Below are 18,472 nucleotides of genomic sequence, written 5' to 3'. Positions count from 1 at the left end.
AGCTGCGGGGTTACCATGGGAACCGAACCGCCGCGCCTCCCCCGGGACAGTTACACTTAGAGGCCTTGTGGTTGGAGGTCGTTGGGGCTTCCTCTCGGGAGGGCTGCCCCTCGATTGTGGAGTGTGGGTGTTCAGTGGCGGTTCAGTCAAGGGACGTTTCCCGCTGGGCCAAGGCCTGTGGATGACTGCGGGGTAGGAGGAGGGGAGCAGGTTTCTGTAGGCTGGGGTTGGGGAGCAGAGGGAAGTGTTTGGTGCAGCGACGCCTGCAGTTCAGTGTTTGAAGACTAGATTTTAATATGCTCTGCCAGGGGCGGTGGCTCATGCCTGTAATCCCAGCACTTTGGGAGGCCGAGGCGGGAGGATCACTTGCAATCAGGAGTTCGAGACCAGCCTGGCCAACATGGCGAAACCCCGTCTCTACTAAAAATACAAAAATTAGCCGGGCCTGATGTTGGGCGCCTGTAATCCCAGCTACTCAGGAGGCTGAGGCAGGAGAATCTCTTGAACCCAGGAGGCAGAGGTTGCAGTGGGCCGAGATCACGCCACTGCACTCCAGCCTGGGCGACAGAGGGAGACTGTCTCAAAAAAACAAAAAACAAAAAGCAAAAAAACCAGGCGTATTAGGCACATGTTAGGTCGTCATCAAATGCTAATTATGCCGAGATTGTGCAGTGAGCCGAGATCGCGCCACTGCACTCCAGCCTGGAGGACAGAGGGAGACTCTGTCCCAAAAAAAAAAAGCATATTAGGCACATGTTAGGCCATCAACAAATGTTAATTATCTCCATGAGCCAACATCAATCTTATAACAATAAGGGCAACTTCCTGGCTCCAAATTTTTTCATCCTCTTAGGGAGGTTTTAACCTTGTACCTGCCCATAGGACTAAGCAGTGCCAGTGGACACCATTGGGTATCACAGCTGACCAAAGGCATAAACAGGACAGATAAAGAAAAAAAGAAATAGAGGAAAAAGAAATAAAGGAGGTATATGTAGGCAGACTATCTGAGTCATACATAGCAACTGTTCTCTTGAGTTCTGCCAGCTAGCCTTCATACAGTCCAAGAATGGCCTGTGTGGGCTAGAGGGACAAAGATGTAGGTGTTTGGTGCCTTTTCATTAGTTCTTAACAAACTCAACTACTGCCTTTCTGTAGGTTTTTGATAGTTTCTCCCCCCCCCCGCTTTTTTTTTTTGAGACAGAGTCTCACTCTGTTACCCAAACTGGAGTGCAGTGGCATGATCTCCACTCACTGCAACCTCTGCTTCCTGGGTTTAAGCTATTCTCCTGCCTCAGCCTCCCAAGTAGCTGGGATTACAGGCATGTGCCACCACGCCTAGCTGATTTTTGTATTTTTAGTAGATACAGGGTTTTGCCATGTTGGCCAGGCTGGTCTCGAACTCCTGACCTCAGGTGATCTGCCCACCTTGGCCTGTTTGATAGTTTCTGAGTGGTCTGTTCCATTCTGTCTTTTCTGGGTTGCTAGGATGAACAATTTTGTTATGCTTGGTTATGTTATTAGCTTTGGCTATTTTCTTAAGCAGTGTCATGAGTCCCTCCCTCTGTCATTTGGGCTAAAGCCAGGTCCTTCCAATGCCCTTTAGGGCACTCTTTGATTCTTTTTCCAGTGGCCATCCTTCCATTTTTCCAACCACCCACTAGGTTTCTCATCATCCAGGAATATTGTGTATATTGCTTATAGAGTTTGATCCTCCTATCACATGTGCCCTTTGGAAGTGCCAGGAATTTCCCCACACTCCAGCAGCCAATCCCTCTTCCTCTTGTCAGGAGAAGATATTCTTTTTTTTTTTTTTTTTTTTTGAGACGGAGTTTTGTTCTGTAGCCCGGGCTGGAGTGCAGTGGCCGGATCTCAGCTCACTGCAAGCTCCACCTCCCGGGTTCCCGCCATTCTCCTGCCTCAGCCTCCGGAGTAGCTGGGACTACAGGCGCCCGCCACCTCGCCCGGCTAGTTTTTTGTATTTTTAGTAGAGACGGGGTTTCACCGTGTTAGCCAGGATGGTCTCGATCTCCTGACCTCGTGATCCACCCGTCTCGGCCTCCCAAAGTGCTGGGATTACAGGCTTGAGCCACCGCGCCCGGCCAGGAGAAGATATTCTTGATAGTATTGTGAAAGGGAAGGCTTTGGGACTGGGTTTGGGGCCATCCCTAGTCCTGCCCATATCTCAGCTGATACTCTGGGCAAGGTGTACAACTCTAGCCTGAACTAAGCTCTCATCCCAACTCTCAGCATCATCATGATGTTAAGCTGCCTCTTTCTTCTGAAGGCACTTCTTGCTCTTGGGTCCCTGGAATCCTGGATAACTGCGGGAGAACATGGTGAGCTATCATTTGGGATCCCTGGCCAACAGTAACAGAAAGTGACTAGAGGAGAGAAGTCATCCCCTGCCTTCTGCCAGAGCAAGGTTGCTCGTAGGTGGAGATGATCATCTCTGTAGGACAGGACTGGATGAATAGATTCTCAGGATGGCCTGGGTCGTTCTTCCTGGCTTTCTTTACCCTCTCTGGACGAGGAGATAAGACTTCCAGTTGGGCTTACTAGAGGTTCTAGCTTTTCCCTAGAACTCATTAAATGAGAACAGGATCATCCCAACCTTTCTCTCTCGTTATCTGCGGGATGGCTGCTCCTTTAGTAGTGGTGGATGTATGTTAGTATTTGTGTATTAGGAGGGGAAGGTGGTTGCAGAATTTTTTTTTTTTTAAGAGACAGAGTCTCATTCTGTCACCCAGGCTAGAGGGCAGTGGTGCAGAAATATTTTGGATAGAGATGCCTGGAGGGGCTGAAGATCCTTGAAATATGTTTGGCCTCCATTCCCCATTTTTGAGGCCTGGCTAGTTACCCCAAACTCACATGATATCTTTTGCAGCAAAAGAGGGAGAATGCCCTCCTGATAAGAACCCATGCAAAGAGCTGTGCCAGGGCGATGAATTGTGTCCGGCTGGGCAGAAGTGCTGCACCACAGGCTGTGGTCGGATCTGCCGAGACATTCCTAAGGGTATGTTGGCATGAGGGGCAAAATCTGGGCGTACTCTCTGACATTGCCTCTGGGATAGATGGAAGCAGAGAGCTTCCCACCTCCTAGGTTGCCTCTTGAAGTCTCGCTTGCCTAGAGTACTTCTTCTTTACTCTTTTAGGGTTCCTCCTCCTTTAACTATTCAGAATTATTCAGTGCCCCCAGTTGTCAGGAAAGAACACACCATCGATTATCTATGTCTTTTACTTTCGACTCAAAGTTCCTGTGAAGGCGGAGGGAAGAGTTGTAAAGGGAAGCCTGTTTAAGATAATGATTAAGAAAGTAGTGCCGGGCGCGGTGGCTCACGCCTGTAATCCCAGCACTTTGGGAGGCCGAGGCGGGCGGATCATGAGGTCAGGAGATCGAGACCATCCTGGCTAACACGGTGAAACCCCGTCTCTACTAAAAATACAAAAAATTAGCCGGGCGTGGTGGCGGGCGCCTGTAGTCCCAGCTACTCGGGAGGCTGAGGCAGGAGAATGGCGTGAACCCGGGAGGCGGAGCTTGCAGTGAGCCGAGATCGCACCACTGCACTCCAGCCTGGGCGACTAAGCGAGACTCTGCCTCAAAAAAAAAAAAAAAAAAAAAAAGAAAGTAGACCCTAGAGCCAAGCAGACCTTTTTAAGCCTTAAGCCTTAGCTCTTTATAAATCTTAAGCTTTTAGCCTCAGTTTCCTCATCTATAAAATGGGGGTAATTGTGAGGATCAAATGAGATGTTCATGGCACAAGGTAAACATCAATAAATGTTACAGTAAATATTTGCTATTACTATTGTTGTTATTATTGTCTCTTTGTCTTAACACCAGGGTTGAGAGGCTTAAATGAAGCTCAGGGCTTCCTTTTTCTGTTTTTCCCCTCTGCTGTGCCCGTGGGGGTTACCAGGCACTATTTTCTCTCTCTCTCTCTCTTTTTTTTTTTGAGACAGAGTTTCGTTCTTGTTGCCCAGCCTGGAGTGCAGTGGAGTGATCTCGGCTCACCACAACCTCCGCCTCCCGGGTTCAAGTGGTTCTCCTGCCTCAGCCTCCCAAGTAGCTGGGATTACAGGCATGTGCCGCCACGCCCAACTAATTTTGTACTTTTAGTAGAGACTGGGTTTATCCATGTTGGCCAGGCTGTTCTCGAACTCCTGACCTCAGGTGATCTGCCCACCTTGGCCTCCCGAAGTGCTGGGATTACAGGTGTGAGCCACGGCGCTGGGCCTATTTTCTCTTTTCTTTGGCTGTCTCCCTTTTTGCTATAGGGAGGAAAAGAGATTGCCCCAGGGTTATTCGGAAACAATCCTGTTTGAAAAGGTGCATCACTGATGAGACATGTCCAGATGTGAAGAAATGCTGCACGTTTGGCTGCAACAAGAGCTGTGTAGTCCCAATCTCTAAACAGAAGCCGGGTAAGAAACGCTGTCCCCACACCTCATGGTCTGTTTGGTCTGCTTATTTATTTCTCAAATATGCACATATCAACTTGCTGGTTTTACTTTGCTTTGAAAACACAAGTGTTTTCAAAGTGCCTGCTATATTCTGAGAACTTAAAAAAGAAAAAAGATACACAAAATGTGCACAAGCCACGATGATTTGTGGTATGTGACATGGGCAGAGAGAGAAGGGTGCCAGAAGGGCAACCTCGACTTACCCTCATTTGCAGACCGCTTTGAAAACCGTTGGGTAGCCGGGCGTGGTGGCTCACGCCTGTAATCCCAGCACTTTGGGAGGCTGAAGCAGGCTGATCACGAGGTCAGGAGATCAAGACCAGCCTGGCTATCACGGTGAAACCCCGTCACTACTAAAAATACAAAAAAAATTAGCCAGGCGTGGTGGAGGGCACCTGTAGTCCCAGCTACTCGGGAGGCTGAGGCAGGAGAATGGTGTGAACCCGGGAGGTGGAGTTTGTAGTGAACTGAGATCGCACCAGTGCACTCCAGCCTGGGCAACAGAGACTCGGTCTCAAAAGAAAAAAAAAAAAAAAAAAGAAAACCATTGGGTAATTCCTAGTTCCCATAATCAGTTGTGATATTCTCTGTTCTGTTAAAATCTTAGCCTGAGAATCTGCAGAGATGGCAAAAAAAAAAAAAAAAAAAAAAAGAATCTTGATGCCTACGGAAGGCGGCACACATTTCCCCACTCATTTGCTCCTGATATTCTTTTTTTTTACTTTTTTTTTTTTTTTTTTTGAGACGGAGTCTCGCTCTGTCTCCCAGGCTGGAGTGCAGTGGCCGGATCTCAGCTCACTGCAAGCCCGCCTCCCAGGTTCACACCATTCTCCTGCCTCAGCCTCCCGAGTAGCTGGGATTACAGGCACATGCCACCCCACCTGGCTAATTTTTGTATTTTTAGGAGAGATGGGGTCTCACCATGTTGGCTGGGTTGGTCTCATACTCCTGGCCTCAAGTAATCCACCTGCCTTGGCCTCCCAAAGGCTGGCGTGAGTCACTGTGCCTGGCCGAGAACTCACATTGGATTGGGTGGTTGAGGATGGCATGTCTGGAGTGACATTTAAGCTGCAACCTGGAGGGACAGTTGAAGTTAGCCGGGTGAAGGGTATGATGGACATTCCAGGAAGAGAGAGAAGCACATGCAGAGGTCTTAAGATGACTAGGAGCTTGCCACATTTGAGAAATGGAAAGAAAGCTAGTATGGTTACAGTAGAAATGGGAGGGAGAGAATGAAGGCAGATGAGGATGTAGACCAGTGAAACTAGGGAGGTAGCAGCGGGGATGGAGAAAGGTGACACAGTTGAGAAAATTTGGAGGTAGAAGTGACAGGGCTCTGTGTTCTATTCCTTCTCTGTTCCATTGAGAGGCCCCTAAAATGTGTTAGAAATTGATGGCATATCTTCTATGTCTAACCCCTTCCTATTTTCCTCTTGTTTCACGATTTTCATGGCTACTTTTGCTTATTTGTGCTTCCAAATATATTTTATTATAATATTATCTATTTTTCTCCATCATTCTCAAATACTAAGAGTACATTCACTGGAGTAATGTTAGATATATAAATTAAATAAGCTTAGGGAGAACTGCTATTATTATAATGTTGAATCTTTTTTTTTTTTTTTTCTTACCCTGTTTTATGGTACTGAAATGTTCATTTTTTTTTTTTTTTTTTTTTTTTGAGACAGGGTCTCACTCTGTTGCCCAGGCTGGAATGCAGTGGCACGATCTTGGCTCACTGCAACCTCTGCTCCCATGTTGAAGTGATTTTTGTGCCTCAGCCTCCTGAGTAGCTGGGATTACAGGCGTGTGCCACCATGCTCAGCTAATTTTTGTATTTTTGGTAGAGATGGGGTTTTGCCATGCTGGCCAGGCTGATATCGAACTCCTGACCTCAGGTGATCTGCCCACCTCGGCTCCCAAAATGCTGGGATTACAGGCTATGAGCCACTGTGCCTGGCCTATGTTGAATCCTATGTCTTCCTGTTGATCAAGTGTATTTCGCATATTTCAGGGTGTTTTATAGTGTTAAAATATTTCTCCATAAATGTATGCCTAGGTATTTTATTTTCTTCTCTGCTGTTTTGAATGCCTCTTATTATGTTTTTAAAGGAACTGGAACCATTCTCTCATCTGAATGCATGTGGTGGCATGTTAGAGTGGAAAATCCTAGGTTTGGGTTGTCGGAGTCCTGGGTTCAAGCTTGAGGTTTGCCAGTTACTGGCCAGCAGGTCCCTGGGCAAGTCTTTTTGAGCCTTAGTTCCCTTCTCTGTAAGGTGGGAAGAATAAACTTTGAAGGCTTGTTGTAATTATTTAAATTATGCAAAGTGTTTTGCCCTTAGTATATATTAACTTCCTTCCTCTTGCCTCCTAAGTGGACTGGGTCAGGAGGACAATTTCTTTTTTTTTTTTTTTTTTTGAGACTGAGTTTCACTATTGTTGCCCAGGCTGGAGTGCAATGGTACAATCTCGGCTCACTGCAACCTCCACCTCCCAGGTTCAAGTGATTCTCCTGCCTCAGTCTCCCAAGTAGCTGGGATTTTAGGCATGTGCTACCATGCTTAGCTAATTTTTTTGTATTTAGTAGAGACAGGGTTTCAGCATGTTGGTCAGGCTGGTCTCAAACTCCTGACTTCAGGTGATCCACCCGCCTCGGTCTCCCACAGTGCTGGGATTACAGGTGTGAGCCACCATGCCTGGCAGGAGTACAATTTCTAACCAGCCCCTTTATTCAAAACCAGGATGGTTTTCTTCTCCCCTGATCAATTCCTCTCTGAGACCCTGAAGCTCTGTAACATGTGACAGCCTTTTTCCTTCCAGTCAAACCTCCCCAGGTAGGAGGCCCCTTGCTGGTAGCCATTGGGTCTGTCTGTGCCTGGCCTAGGCAGCTATCTTGGGCAGCCTGCCCATTTGAGAGAATGGAAGGTTGTTCTCCTTGCCAGGACTCTTAAGGCCCAGCTCTGGAACCAGCCTGGGAATCTGTCTCAGGCAGGTCACTGACTGCTGGCAGGTAGGGCTTGCTATAATCTTCCCAGTGTTTGAAGCTGAGGGCTGAATTGTAGGGGCTAAGGGCGAGGCTGGCACCCAGGCACAGTGCCTTTGTGAGCTGCTCTGGCCCCTGGCCAGCCCAGATAGGGCTTCCTTTTCCACTGGAGCTTGGCAAGCAGGCTGGAATAGTGATCTCCCGCAGATGTCCCAGAGCCTGCTGGGCTGAGTGGGGTTCCTAGCCTGGTGGGAGGTGATACTGGCTATTGCGTTGGCAGTTAACTACTTTCTACAGCTCCAGCCCTAGGGGAGGGCTAGGCCACTCACCCAACAGGACTGGTTGCTATACCTAACTCTACAGGAAACTCTCTTTCCAGGGCTATGAAGAATTTCTGCTTTCCTTAAGCTCTGACATTGCCAGAGGTTTACCATGGCCAGTGCCGGTCTGTTTGGCACAGTGGAGACCAAACAGGTTGCCTTAGGGCAAGGGCAGATATTGGGTCCTGCTCTCAGGACACTGTTCTAATCTGAACATGGATCTGTGTCCTGGCTCTTTTGCTTGCATGCTGTGTGGCCTTGGGCAAGTCCCTTCATTTCTCTGAACCTCACTTTTATCATCTGTAAAACAGGGATAAGGATATTTAGTGATAATGCAGTTGAGAAGAAATGCATTTTATTTATTTATTTATTTATTTAACCACTGGAGTGCAGTGGTGTGATCTCAGCCCACTGCAGCCTCAACCTCCTGGGCTCAGGTGATCCTTCTGCCTTAACCCCTTGAGAAACTGGGACTACAGGCACAAACCACTGTACCTGGTCAGAAATGCATTTTAAAAAGTCTGCAGTAAACCTGCCACATAATGCTCAAGAGCTCATATGGTCATGCCAAGTACCTCTGTGTTCTGGTCCACCCATTCTCCACCTCCCCACCTATCTGATGGCTGACCTGTCTGTTTACTCACCCACTTATTCATTTATTCACTGTATATTGAGTGTGGCTACCCTACCTGGCATGTAGGTCTGCAGTGGTGAGCAAGGCAGTCATGGTCCTTGCCCCCCTGGGGCTTTGTCATGGTGTGACAAACAGGAAATAATTGAGAAAACAAATACATAATAACCGCAAGATGTGATGAGTGCTTTGAAGGTAATGGAAGAAAACGGAAGGAGGCTACTTTCATTTGAGGTTGGAGAGGTAGGCAGGGCCCAGACTTTGGGGAGTCTTCAGGGTTTCTCTCTTAGGCTTTATTCTAAGTGCAATAGGAAGCCTTTGAGGAGGTTTAAAAGCAGGAGAGGCCTTGTCCAGTTTTAATTTTAAAAAGACCACTCTGCCGGTATATGAAGAATGGATGGGGGCAAGTGTAGAAGATGGAAGACCAGTTAGGAGGCTATTGTGGCAGGCTGGGAGAAATGATTGGGGCTTAGACTGGGGTGGAGATATTGCAGACGTAGAAAAATGGTAGGTGGCCAAGTGCTGTGGCTCAGCCTATAATCCCAGCAGTTTGGGAGGCCAAGGTGGGCAGATCACGAGGTCAGGAGTTCGAGACCAGCCTGGCCAACATGGTGAAACCCCCATCTCTACTAAAAATACAAATATTAGCCAGGCATGGTGGCGAGCGCCTGTAATCCCAGCTACTCGGGAGGCTGAGGCAGGAGAATCACTTGAACCCAGGAGGCGGAGGTTGCAGTGAGCCGAGATTGCACCACTGCGCTCCAGGCTGGGCAACAAGAGCAAAACTCCATCTCAACAAACAAACAAACAAAACAACAACAACAACAAAAAACAAAACAAAAAAACCCCCCAAAACCCAACAACGACAAAAAAGAAAAATGGAAGGCTTACATGTTTGTGAAGGTAGAATTGATGGGACTGGGTGAAGAAGTAAGTGGCTGCAGGCATTGAGGGAGACAGGGTATAAAGAAGGGTGGTAGATATTCAGCTTGAGCAGCTGGGTGATGGTGGTGTTCTTTTCAGAGACAGGGACAACCTGGGGGAAGAGGTTTTGGAGTGAAGATTCTGATTCTGGCCTGAGCGTTGTCTTCTTGGGCCCCCTCATGGCTCACCTCCCCACTGTATGAAACCTGACCACTCCAGATCCCCTGTGACCCTCTGTTTTGCTTATTATCACATATGTATTATCTTTTATGTAGGTTGATGGCATGGCCTCCCTGTGTGTCTGGCTGACCCTTTTCTAAAACCTCACTGCAGGTTGTATAATTTTCTAAAACCTCACTGCAGGTTGTATAAAAGAGTTAGCATAAAAAGCCTGAGACTGCTCTTCTTAAAAAGCCTTGCTGGCAAGGTTGGGCCTTGGCTGGCTTCTGGGAACTTGGATTTTGTGGGTGTTTGTCCTACTCTGACTGATAAGAGTGGTTCACTGTGCCTAAACTGTTTGTGTAAACATTGTGGTTTAGGCTGAACATCTGCTTTCCTTCTGAGAGTCTGGAATCTTGGTACGTGCTAGGCAGAGGGTGTCTGAGTGACTAGCCCCCAGTAGAGACCTTTCACAGTGAGTCTCTAATGAGTTTCCCTGGTAGAAAACACTTCACACATGTCACAATTCCATGCCGGAAGAATTAAGTGCATCCCGTGACTCTACTGGGAGGACTCTTGAAAATTTGCACCTGATTTCCTCTGGACTTTTCCCTTTGATGATTTTTCTTTGTATCCCTTTGCTGTAATAAATCATAGCCATGGGTATGACTCTACACTGAGTCCTGCTAATGAATCACTGAACCTGGAAGTAAGTGGTCTTGAGGACTCCCTACACACTGGTGCATAACTTTTCCTAACCCCTAAAACTATCTACCACTGGGTCTTCTCTTTTGGCAGAACTGAGTGGAGTGAGTCCAGTGCTTCTTGGTTTGTTTTTGTGTGATCCTTGCTGCAGTGTAGGAGATCATCATGGTGTGTGTGTGTGTGTGTGTGTGTGTGTGTGTGTTTGAGACGGAGTCTCGCTCTGTCACCCAGGATGGAGTGCAGTGGTGCGATCTCGGCTCACTGCAACCTCTGCCTCACGGGTTCAGGCAATTCTCCTGCCTCAGCCTCCCCAGTAGCTGGGATTACAGGCACCCACCACTATACCTGGCTATTTTTTTTTGTGTGTGTGTATTTTTAGTAGAGACAGGGTTTCACTATGTTGACCAGATTGGTTTTGAACTCCTGACCTCAAGTGTTTCACCCACCTCGGCCTCCCAAAGTGCTGGGATTACAGGCATGAGTCACTGAACCGGGCCCATGATGTGGTTTAAAGGGCATGAGACCTTATGTCAGAGCTGGGGATTTGTGACTCAGTTCTGCTACCGTTGACCTCAGGCCAATCCCTGTCTCTGGTTGTCTGTCTCTCTATTTACAAGAGAAGCGGAGTAAGTTTGTTAGCTCAGAGGGCCCTTCTTGGGTTAAGAAGTGCTGAAATTTTACTTTTCCAACAGCAACTGGCATCTTTCTCTCAGACATAGTGGCAGGTTGGAGCTGAGGCAGCAGGACAGACTGTATTTCGTGGGCTTCAGCTTCATTCCTTTTTTGGATAGCTTAGAGTCTTGGGATGGGTGGGGAACCGTCATCCCCATTCTGGCTACCATTCCTATTTCTCTTCCTGATTCTTGGTAAGCTAATTGTGAGGTGATTGGAGAGCATGTCTTATGAGGAACTGAGCTTACCTAGCATGGCAAAGCCAGGATAGTGAAAGACAGAGGATCCTGCATGAAAGAATAGCATCTGCCAGGTTTTTTGTAAGGTCTCTGGGGATAGGAAAAGGACCAACCAGATTTCAGATGAGTATAAAGAGGTACAAAGGGCCAGGCATGGCAACTCATGCCTGTAACCTCAGCACATTGGGAGGCTGAGGCGGGAGAGTTGCTTGAGGCCAGAAGGTCAAAATAAGCCTAGTCAACATAGTGAGACCCCGTCTCTACAAAAAATACAAATAATTAGCTGGGCCTGGTAGCATGTCCCTATAGTTCAGCTACTTAGGAGGCTGAGGCGGGAGGATTGCTTGAGCCCAGGAGTTTGAGAGTTTGAGGCCACTGCACCCCAGCCTGGGTGACAAAGCAAGACCTTGCCTAAAAAAAAAAAAAAAAAAAAAAAAAAGGAGGTGTAAAGGCTGTCTAGCTTAAGTAGAAAGATAGCATAATCTGGCTTGGAGGTAGTGAGGCCCCATTAATTCCAGGTGTTAGAGCTGAGAGAAAGGGATCATGTGGCAGGGGTTCATGTATAAGGCAGGGTGTCAGACTGGATGGCATTGCTGGTCACTGGTCAAAAGCGAGGTGCTGTGACCCTCCAGGCCTCCAGGAAGCCTGGCCTGGAAAAGGGTAGAGGTAAGTGCTCCCTGCCTGGTCTTGAGGACGAGGGCAGAGAGTAGCAGAGAGCTCCTGGCTTTGGTCATCTCAGGGCCAAGCTCAGCAAAATGGTGAAATCTGGGATGTATGGCACTCCCAGATTCTAGGGCACATGGCATAATTTTATGAGAAGTTTATGTCACCGGGTTTTTCCACCAGGGAGATTTTTATGCCCCCCCTTCTCAACTGTGAGATAGAAGGCTTTTGTTCCTTGTTAAATGGATTTCAGTGTTTGTCAAGCAGGTGGGGAGGTGCAGGGAGATGCATTTGGTGGTTACAGTGACCACATTTTCTGAGTCAAAAATCAGGACACATAGTTTTGATGTGATCTCACAATAGCACAGGATATTTGAAATAGGGGCTGTTCAGGAAAATCCCAGGATACAGGGTTATGATGCCTGGGTTGTTTAGCTGCACGTATTCTCCTTGGATTCCAGTACTTGCTTTTTCCATCATAGGAGACTTCCTGGAGCCAGCTGTATGCAATCATACTTACCTGTTCCTACTCAGAGGCACTGAGCCAGTCTTGCTTTGGTTTTCTGCGAAATTCTTTAATTGCCTGTCACCTTTCTCTTTACTTAAGAAACTTGAAATAAACACTAAGACGAATGAGTCATGGTGAATTGGTTTGGTTTGGATGTGGCCTTCTTTGGGTGTGCCTGCGCCTGGGGCCCTGGCCAGTTGCCTGCATGTTTTAAGGGTAGAGTAGTAGAAAAAGTACTTTACCGCAAATCAAGAGGCTGAGTGTTGTCCTGCCTTGCTGCTGACTCACTCTGTAGTTCTGGGCAAGATCCTCCTCTGAGTTTATTTTAATAGGGAATGTGTTTGGCTGCACACAACAGAAAATTAATCATATAGGGGTTTGTTTTTCTCATATAACAAGAAGTCCTGAGGCTGGGATGGTGGCTCCATGATGCTAACAGGGATGAAACTATTTCCCTGTTTCTTCTTAGCAATTCTTCTTTTTTTTTTTACATTTACATTTTATTATTTTTTTATTTTGAAAGACTATGGTTAGATGCCACAAAGTAGGTGGCAATGCTTGAACCGTATGCGTGTTCTCAGGCCCAAGGGCCTCTTGCATCCTTGTCGAGGGGAGTGCTAACCTTCTCCCCTTTCATGCAACACTCCTTTGCAATTCTTGACCATTTTGTTATGCTGAGTTGCCTCCTCATTGAAAGAAGGCTGCTCTGCCTTTCCGTGTAATGTCTGTCTTTGGACTGGAAGAAGAAAGAAGTGAGGGAGCAGTTTGAAAGGGGTATTCCCTGTGTCAGGAGGACAAAAGTTTCCCAGTTTATGTCCTAGTTTGTGATCACCCCTAGTTGCAAGAGAATATGGGGAAACAAATCATTTTAGCTGGACCTGTTGCCTCTCAGAATAAACTTAGTATCCGGTATCTATTGCTGCATAACAAACCATCTCCAGACTTCATGACTTAAAGCAATATAGTTACTCTTTTTCACAGTTGTGTAGGTTGCCTGAACTTGGCTGGGCAGTACATATACCCACATGATGTAGCTGTGGTCATTCATTTAGCTGCATTCAGCTGGGAGCTCAGCAGGGAGCTCAGCTGGAGCCACCATGTCCAGGATGACCTCTCTTCTAGGTTCTGTCTCCGTGGGGCATCTCGTCATCCCATAGTATAGTTCAAGCTGCTTTATAACATGGCGGCTGGTTTCCAAGAGGAAGTATTCTGAGTGGACAAGCCCCAGTATGCAAGTGTTTATCAAGCCTCTGCTTACATTACATTTGCTAATGTCCCATTTGTCAAAGTCAGTCAGATGGTCAAACCCAGAGTAGGCATGGAAGGGGACTACACAAGGGCCTGAATCCCAGGAGATAAAGTTCACTAGAGGCCACCATTGTAAATGTCTGCCACAGGGAGAATTCATGGAGAATATTGGCCACAGTGGGTTAGACCTGAACAGTGCTTTTCAAACTGTGAGTCCTGAAAGCAATTTAGTAACTAGGAAAAAGAAGAACTAGAATATAAAATATCAGGGTGGGCTGGGTGTGGTGGCTCACGCCTGTAATCCTGGCACTTTGGAAGGCTCAGGAGGGAGAATCACTTGAGCCAGGAGTTTGATAACAGCCTGGGGAACGTAGTGAGACTCTTTCTCTACAAAATAAATAAATAAAATTAGCCAGGCCTGGTGGCTTGTGCCTGTAGTCCTAGCTACTCAGGAGGCTGTGGTGGGAAGATCCCTTGAGCACAGGAGTTTCAGGATGCAATGAGCTGTGATTGTGTCACCATACTTTAGCCTGGGTGATACAGTGAGACCCTGTCTCTACAAAATAAATAAATAAATAAAATTAGCCAGGCCTGGTGGCATGTGCCTGTAGTTCTAGCTACCAGGAGGCTGTGGCGGGAGGATCCCTTGAATGCAGGAATTTGAGGCTGCAATGAGCTATGATTGTGCCACTGCACTTTGGCCAGGGCAACACAGTGAGACCCTGTCTGAAAAAAATCAGATGTATTGCAGATACATGATACACACACATATGTACATTATATATGTATATATGTATATAAATACATAATTATATGTGTATATGATACATGTATATAAATATATAACTATATATAAACATACACATGGGATACAATGAAAAATGTGTTTCATACTGTGGGCCTGAGCATCTCTGGGCTCCAATGCTTTGTTTCTGTAGCAGAGTTTGGTGGTGAATGTCCTGCTGACCCCCTTCCGTGTGAGGAGCTGTGTGATGGGGATGCATCCTGTCCTCAGGGGCATAAATGCTGCAGCACCGGCTGTGGTCACACCTGCCTTGGAGACATTGAGGGAGGTATGTTGGCTCTTTGGGGAAGAAATCCTTGAGTGTTTCCTGAGAAGAGTGCTTCTCTTTCCCTTCCTGAGAGGAGCTAGGATTCTCATTCTTCTTGTCCCTGTAGTCCTCCAACCCACAGCAACCGCTTCTTCTAGGGCCGAGGGGCCATGCCGACATTAAAAGAACTAGGGGGGAGGCACTGTGGGTCAGTAGGAACTACCTGGGCTGGAAGACAGACAGTATGGCTTTTGGTCTTGATTCTGCTGAGGTTTTGCTCTGTGACCTTGGGTAAGCAAACCCTTCTTTTTGAGCCCAAGTTTCTTTATCTGTAAAATGAGGAAGTTGCCTAAGATCCTGATTTTCAGATCTAATTTTTAACAAAAAGCTTCTCTCCTGCCCCAAATGAAATCTTAGTTGGAAACATATATGTGTGTGTGTATATATATATATATATATATTTTTGAGATGGAGTCTCGCTCTGTTACCCAGACTGGAGTGCAGTGGCACGATCTCAGCTCACTACAAGTTCTGCCTCCCGGGTTCACACCATTCTCCTGCCTCAGCCTCCCAAGCAGCTGGGACTACAGGTACCTGCCACCATGCCCGGCTAATTTTTTTTTTTTTTTTTTTTTTTTTGTATTTTAATAGAGACGGGCTTTCACCGTGTTAGCCAGGATGGTCTTGATTTCCTGACCTTGTGATCAGCCCGCCTCGGCCTCCCAAAGTGCTGGGATTACAGGCTTGAGCCACTGCGCCTGGCCCATGCCCCGCTAATTTTTATATTTTTAGTAGAGATGGGGTTTCATCATGTTGACCAGGCTGGTCTTGAACTCCTGATTTGCCTGTCTCGGCCTCCCAAAGTGCTGGAATTATAGGCATGAGCCACCGCGCCCAGCCGGAAACACACACACACACACACACACACACACACACATATATATATATATATATATAAACATAAAAGCATTCCTGTTCCAATGCCTTTTCTTCTTCAACATTTTTATTTTTATTTTTTTTTAATTTTAATTTAATTTTATTTTTTTCTGAGACGGAGTCTCGCTGTGTCTCCCAGACTGGAGTGCAGTGGCGCGATCTCGGCTCACTGCAAGCTCCGCCTCCCGGGTTCACGCCATTCTCCTGCCTCAGCCTCCCGTGTAGCTGGGACTACAGGTGCCCCCACCACGCCCGGCTAATTTTTTGTATTTTTTTTAGTAGAGACGGGGTTTCACTGTGTTAGCCAGGATGGTCTCGATCTCCTGACCTCGTGATCCACCCGCCTCAGCCTCCCAAAATGCTGGGATTACAGGTGTGAGCCACCGCACCTGGCCAACATTTTTAAAAAACAAATATTTTTGAGTGCCAGGCACTGTGGATCTGCATTAAAGAATCATCGACTCTGGTGCTATCTTAGTCCCTTTAGATTCCCAGGCAATGCTCAAGGCTGAGGACAGACTCTTGTCCTTATGTAGCTTATAGGCCATCAGGGAAGATAGACATATTCCTTTTAAATAAGAGATTATCATAAAGTTTGATGAGAGGAAGTATACAGGGTGCTACAGGAACACAAAACAGGGACATCAAACCTTGTCTAGGGTGGCAGAGGTCACCGTGAGGAAGTGACACTATGAATCCAGAGCATAGGGGGAGAGGGTGGTGGTCTGGGAGGCTTGTCCCTGCCACATGTCACTCACCCCCACCCCAAACCTGCAGGGTTATCACTCCCTGAGTTACCTCTTGGAAACTCCCTTTGGGGCACCATTTGAAAACTCTGGGCTCAGAGTTCTCTTGGGTTCCTAAAGATTCTCAGATCCTCCAGCTCCATGGTTTCCCAGCCAGTTTAGTTGGGTCTAGTGAGGGTCACGGGTTGATTGACCTAGAGCCTCTGTGTGTAAGTTCTAGATGGGAACATGGAGATGGCGGAGCTGACACCCTGTCCCTTTTCTTGTGCCTGTTGTTCCCACAGGGCGGGGCGGTGATTGTCCAAAAGTTCTGGTGGGCTTGTGCATTGTCGGCTGTGTGATGGATGAGAACTGTCAAGCTGGAGAAAAGTGCTGCAAGTCAGGCTGTGGCCGCTTCTGTGTCCCACCAGTCCTGCCCCGAAAACTGACCATGAATCCCAACTGGACTGTGAGGTCTGATTCTGAATTAGGTGAGTACAGTCCATTGTCATCAACAATAACAGACAACTGCTATGTGCAAGGCACTGGCTTAGGTGCTGGGAAGGGGATTTCAGAAGGTCAGGAAAAGTCTAGTTGGAGAGAAAGAACCTATGTCCCAGATGAAAACCCTCATGCAAACAGTACAGGCTTACATCTGTTCCCAGGTGTGGTGAACCTGTGTCCTAGATGAGAACCCTCATATAAACAGTACAGGCTTACACTTGTTCCCAGGTGTGGCTCCCTGGGAAGGTCTCTGGGAGAGGTGGGATTTGATCAAGGCCCTTAAGGCTAGGCAGATGCGACAGAGTGAGGATAGCACACGGACATGCCAGACAGGTAATCTGGTGATTGCTGGCAAAGGAACACAGGGTGGGAATGTGTGGGATATGTTTGGGAGGTGAGAAGTGGGGCAGGGTGGGTAAAGGAACAGACATATCTCCAGTTTTTTTTTTTTTTTTTTTTGAGATGGAGTCTCGCTCTGCCGCCCAGGCTGGAGTGCAGTGGCCGGATCTCAGCTCACTACAAGCTCCGCCTCCCGGGTTTACGCCATTCTCCCACCTCAGCCTCCTGAGTAGCTGGGACTACAGGCGCCCGCCACCTCGCCCGGCTAGTTTTTTTGTATTTTTTAGTAGAGACGGGGTTTCACCGTGTTCGCCAGGATGGTCTCGATCTCCTGACCTCGTGATCCGCCCGTCTTGGCCTCCCAAAGTGCTGGGATTACAGGCTTGAGCCACCGCGCCCGGCCAATGGCACAATCTTAACTCACTGAAACCTCTGCCTTCTGGGTTCAAGCAATTCTCCTGCCTCAGCCTCCCAAGGCTGGGATGACAGGCACCTGCTGTCATGCGTAGCTGATTTTTGTATTTTTAGTAAAGACGGGGTTTCACCATGTTGGCCAGGCTGGTCTCAAACTCCTGATCTCAGGTGATCCGCCCGCCTCGGCCTCCCAAAGTGCTGGGATTACAGGCGTGAGCCACCATGCCTGACCATATCTCCAGGTTTTTTTTTTTTTTAATAACAGGAGATATAAAGTTGACATCTGAATAATACGAGCCTTCAGTGCCAGTTTGGATTGGATTGTCTGGGAAGCAAGGAGCCATTTAAGATTTTTGAGAGCAATATAGGCCAAGCTTTCCTAGCGTGGAGGGAAAACATTTCGGGTAGCTGAAGCCAGGAGGGCACAGCTGTGACTTGATATTTCTTCTACTTGCAGAGATCCCAGTGCCCTAGCTGTGCTGATTTGTCGGGAACTTCTGTGGTAACTCTGGAAGCTTTTTCTGGCAGTCAAGAGAGGGTGACATCCTAGGGCTTGTGACATTTCCAGGGGCACTCATGGCCCTCTCTGCTCTGCTTCTCCTCCTGCCGCTGACCAGAGCGTGGGAAACAGCCCTGGATTGGGCAGTGGGTGTGTGGTGCTTCTCTTTCCCAATAAAGGCTGGTGCTGACCTCTTGTCTGTGCTGTTTGAGGGCTCAGATGATATGGGAGAGCTAGAGGGTATGAGTGTGCCTGTGGGATTGCACGATTTACATATTTAGGACAGATGGGTAATCCATTCTTTGTGACGACTCTGAAAATGGGTTTTGGTTGGGTGTGGCTAGGGGAGCGATGGGTGGAAACTAAACTGAGAGTGACTTGCCTTAGATGTCTTTCTCAAGCCCTGGTGGGGGTGGAGGTCAGTCTCTTTTAGACCTGCTGACCTTCTTCTTTTATTGGAGAATGTAGGTTGAGGGTGGAACAGGGGTGAGTG

At 47.6% G+C, this 18,472-nt stretch overlaps 1 protein-coding gene and 1 non-coding gene across 6 annotated transcripts in view; one reads left to right on the top strand and one right to left on the bottom strand.

Moving 5' to 3' along the window:
• The first annotated feature begins 8 nt into the window (after positions 1 to 8).
• The window catches only part of WFDC3 (WAP four-disulfide core domain 3), a 60,110-nt gene continuing 41,646 nt past the window's right edge, over positions 9 to 18,472 (top strand). Inside the window, exons 1-7 of one of the 5 annotated variants that reach the window (XM_031656799.1) lie at positions 9 to 77; positions 2,248 to 2,336; positions 2,885 to 3,013; positions 4,273 to 4,419; positions 14,449 to 14,583; positions 16,529 to 16,714; positions 17,938 to 18,170. In XM_031656799.1, the coding sequence (XP_031512659.1) occupies positions 2,255 to 2,336; positions 2,885 to 3,013; positions 4,273 to 4,419; positions 14,449 to 14,583; positions 16,529 to 16,714; positions 17,938 to 17,954 (696 nt within the window). In that variant the 5' untranslated portion in view covers positions 9 to 77; positions 2,248 to 2,254 and the 3' untranslated portion in view covers positions 17,955 to 18,170. Of the gene's footprint in view, positions 193 to 2,247; positions 2,337 to 2,884; positions 3,014 to 4,272; positions 4,420 to 14,448; positions 14,584 to 16,528; positions 16,715 to 17,937; positions 18,171 to 18,472 lie in introns of those variants that run through there. The other 4 variants (XM_031656798.1, XR_004179093.1, XM_031656797.1 and 1 more) reach the window with 4 other exon arrangements.
• On the bottom strand, positions 12,781 to 12,906 carry LOC116270901. Its single transcript, XR_004179206.1, has one exon. It is a non-coding gene; the product is annotated as a U6atac minor spliceosomal RNA (small nuclear RNA).

This window comes from Papio anubis, chromosome 16 (assembly GCF_008728515.1).
Source record: "Papio anubis isolate 15944 chromosome 16, Panubis1.0, whole genome shotgun sequence".
Classification (NCBI taxonomy): domain Eukaryota; kingdom Metazoa; phylum Chordata; class Mammalia; order Primates; family Cercopithecidae; genus Papio; species Papio anubis.
The sequence above is the reverse complement of the archived record's forward strand: the minus strand, read 5'-3'. Positions and strand labels throughout refer to the sequence as shown.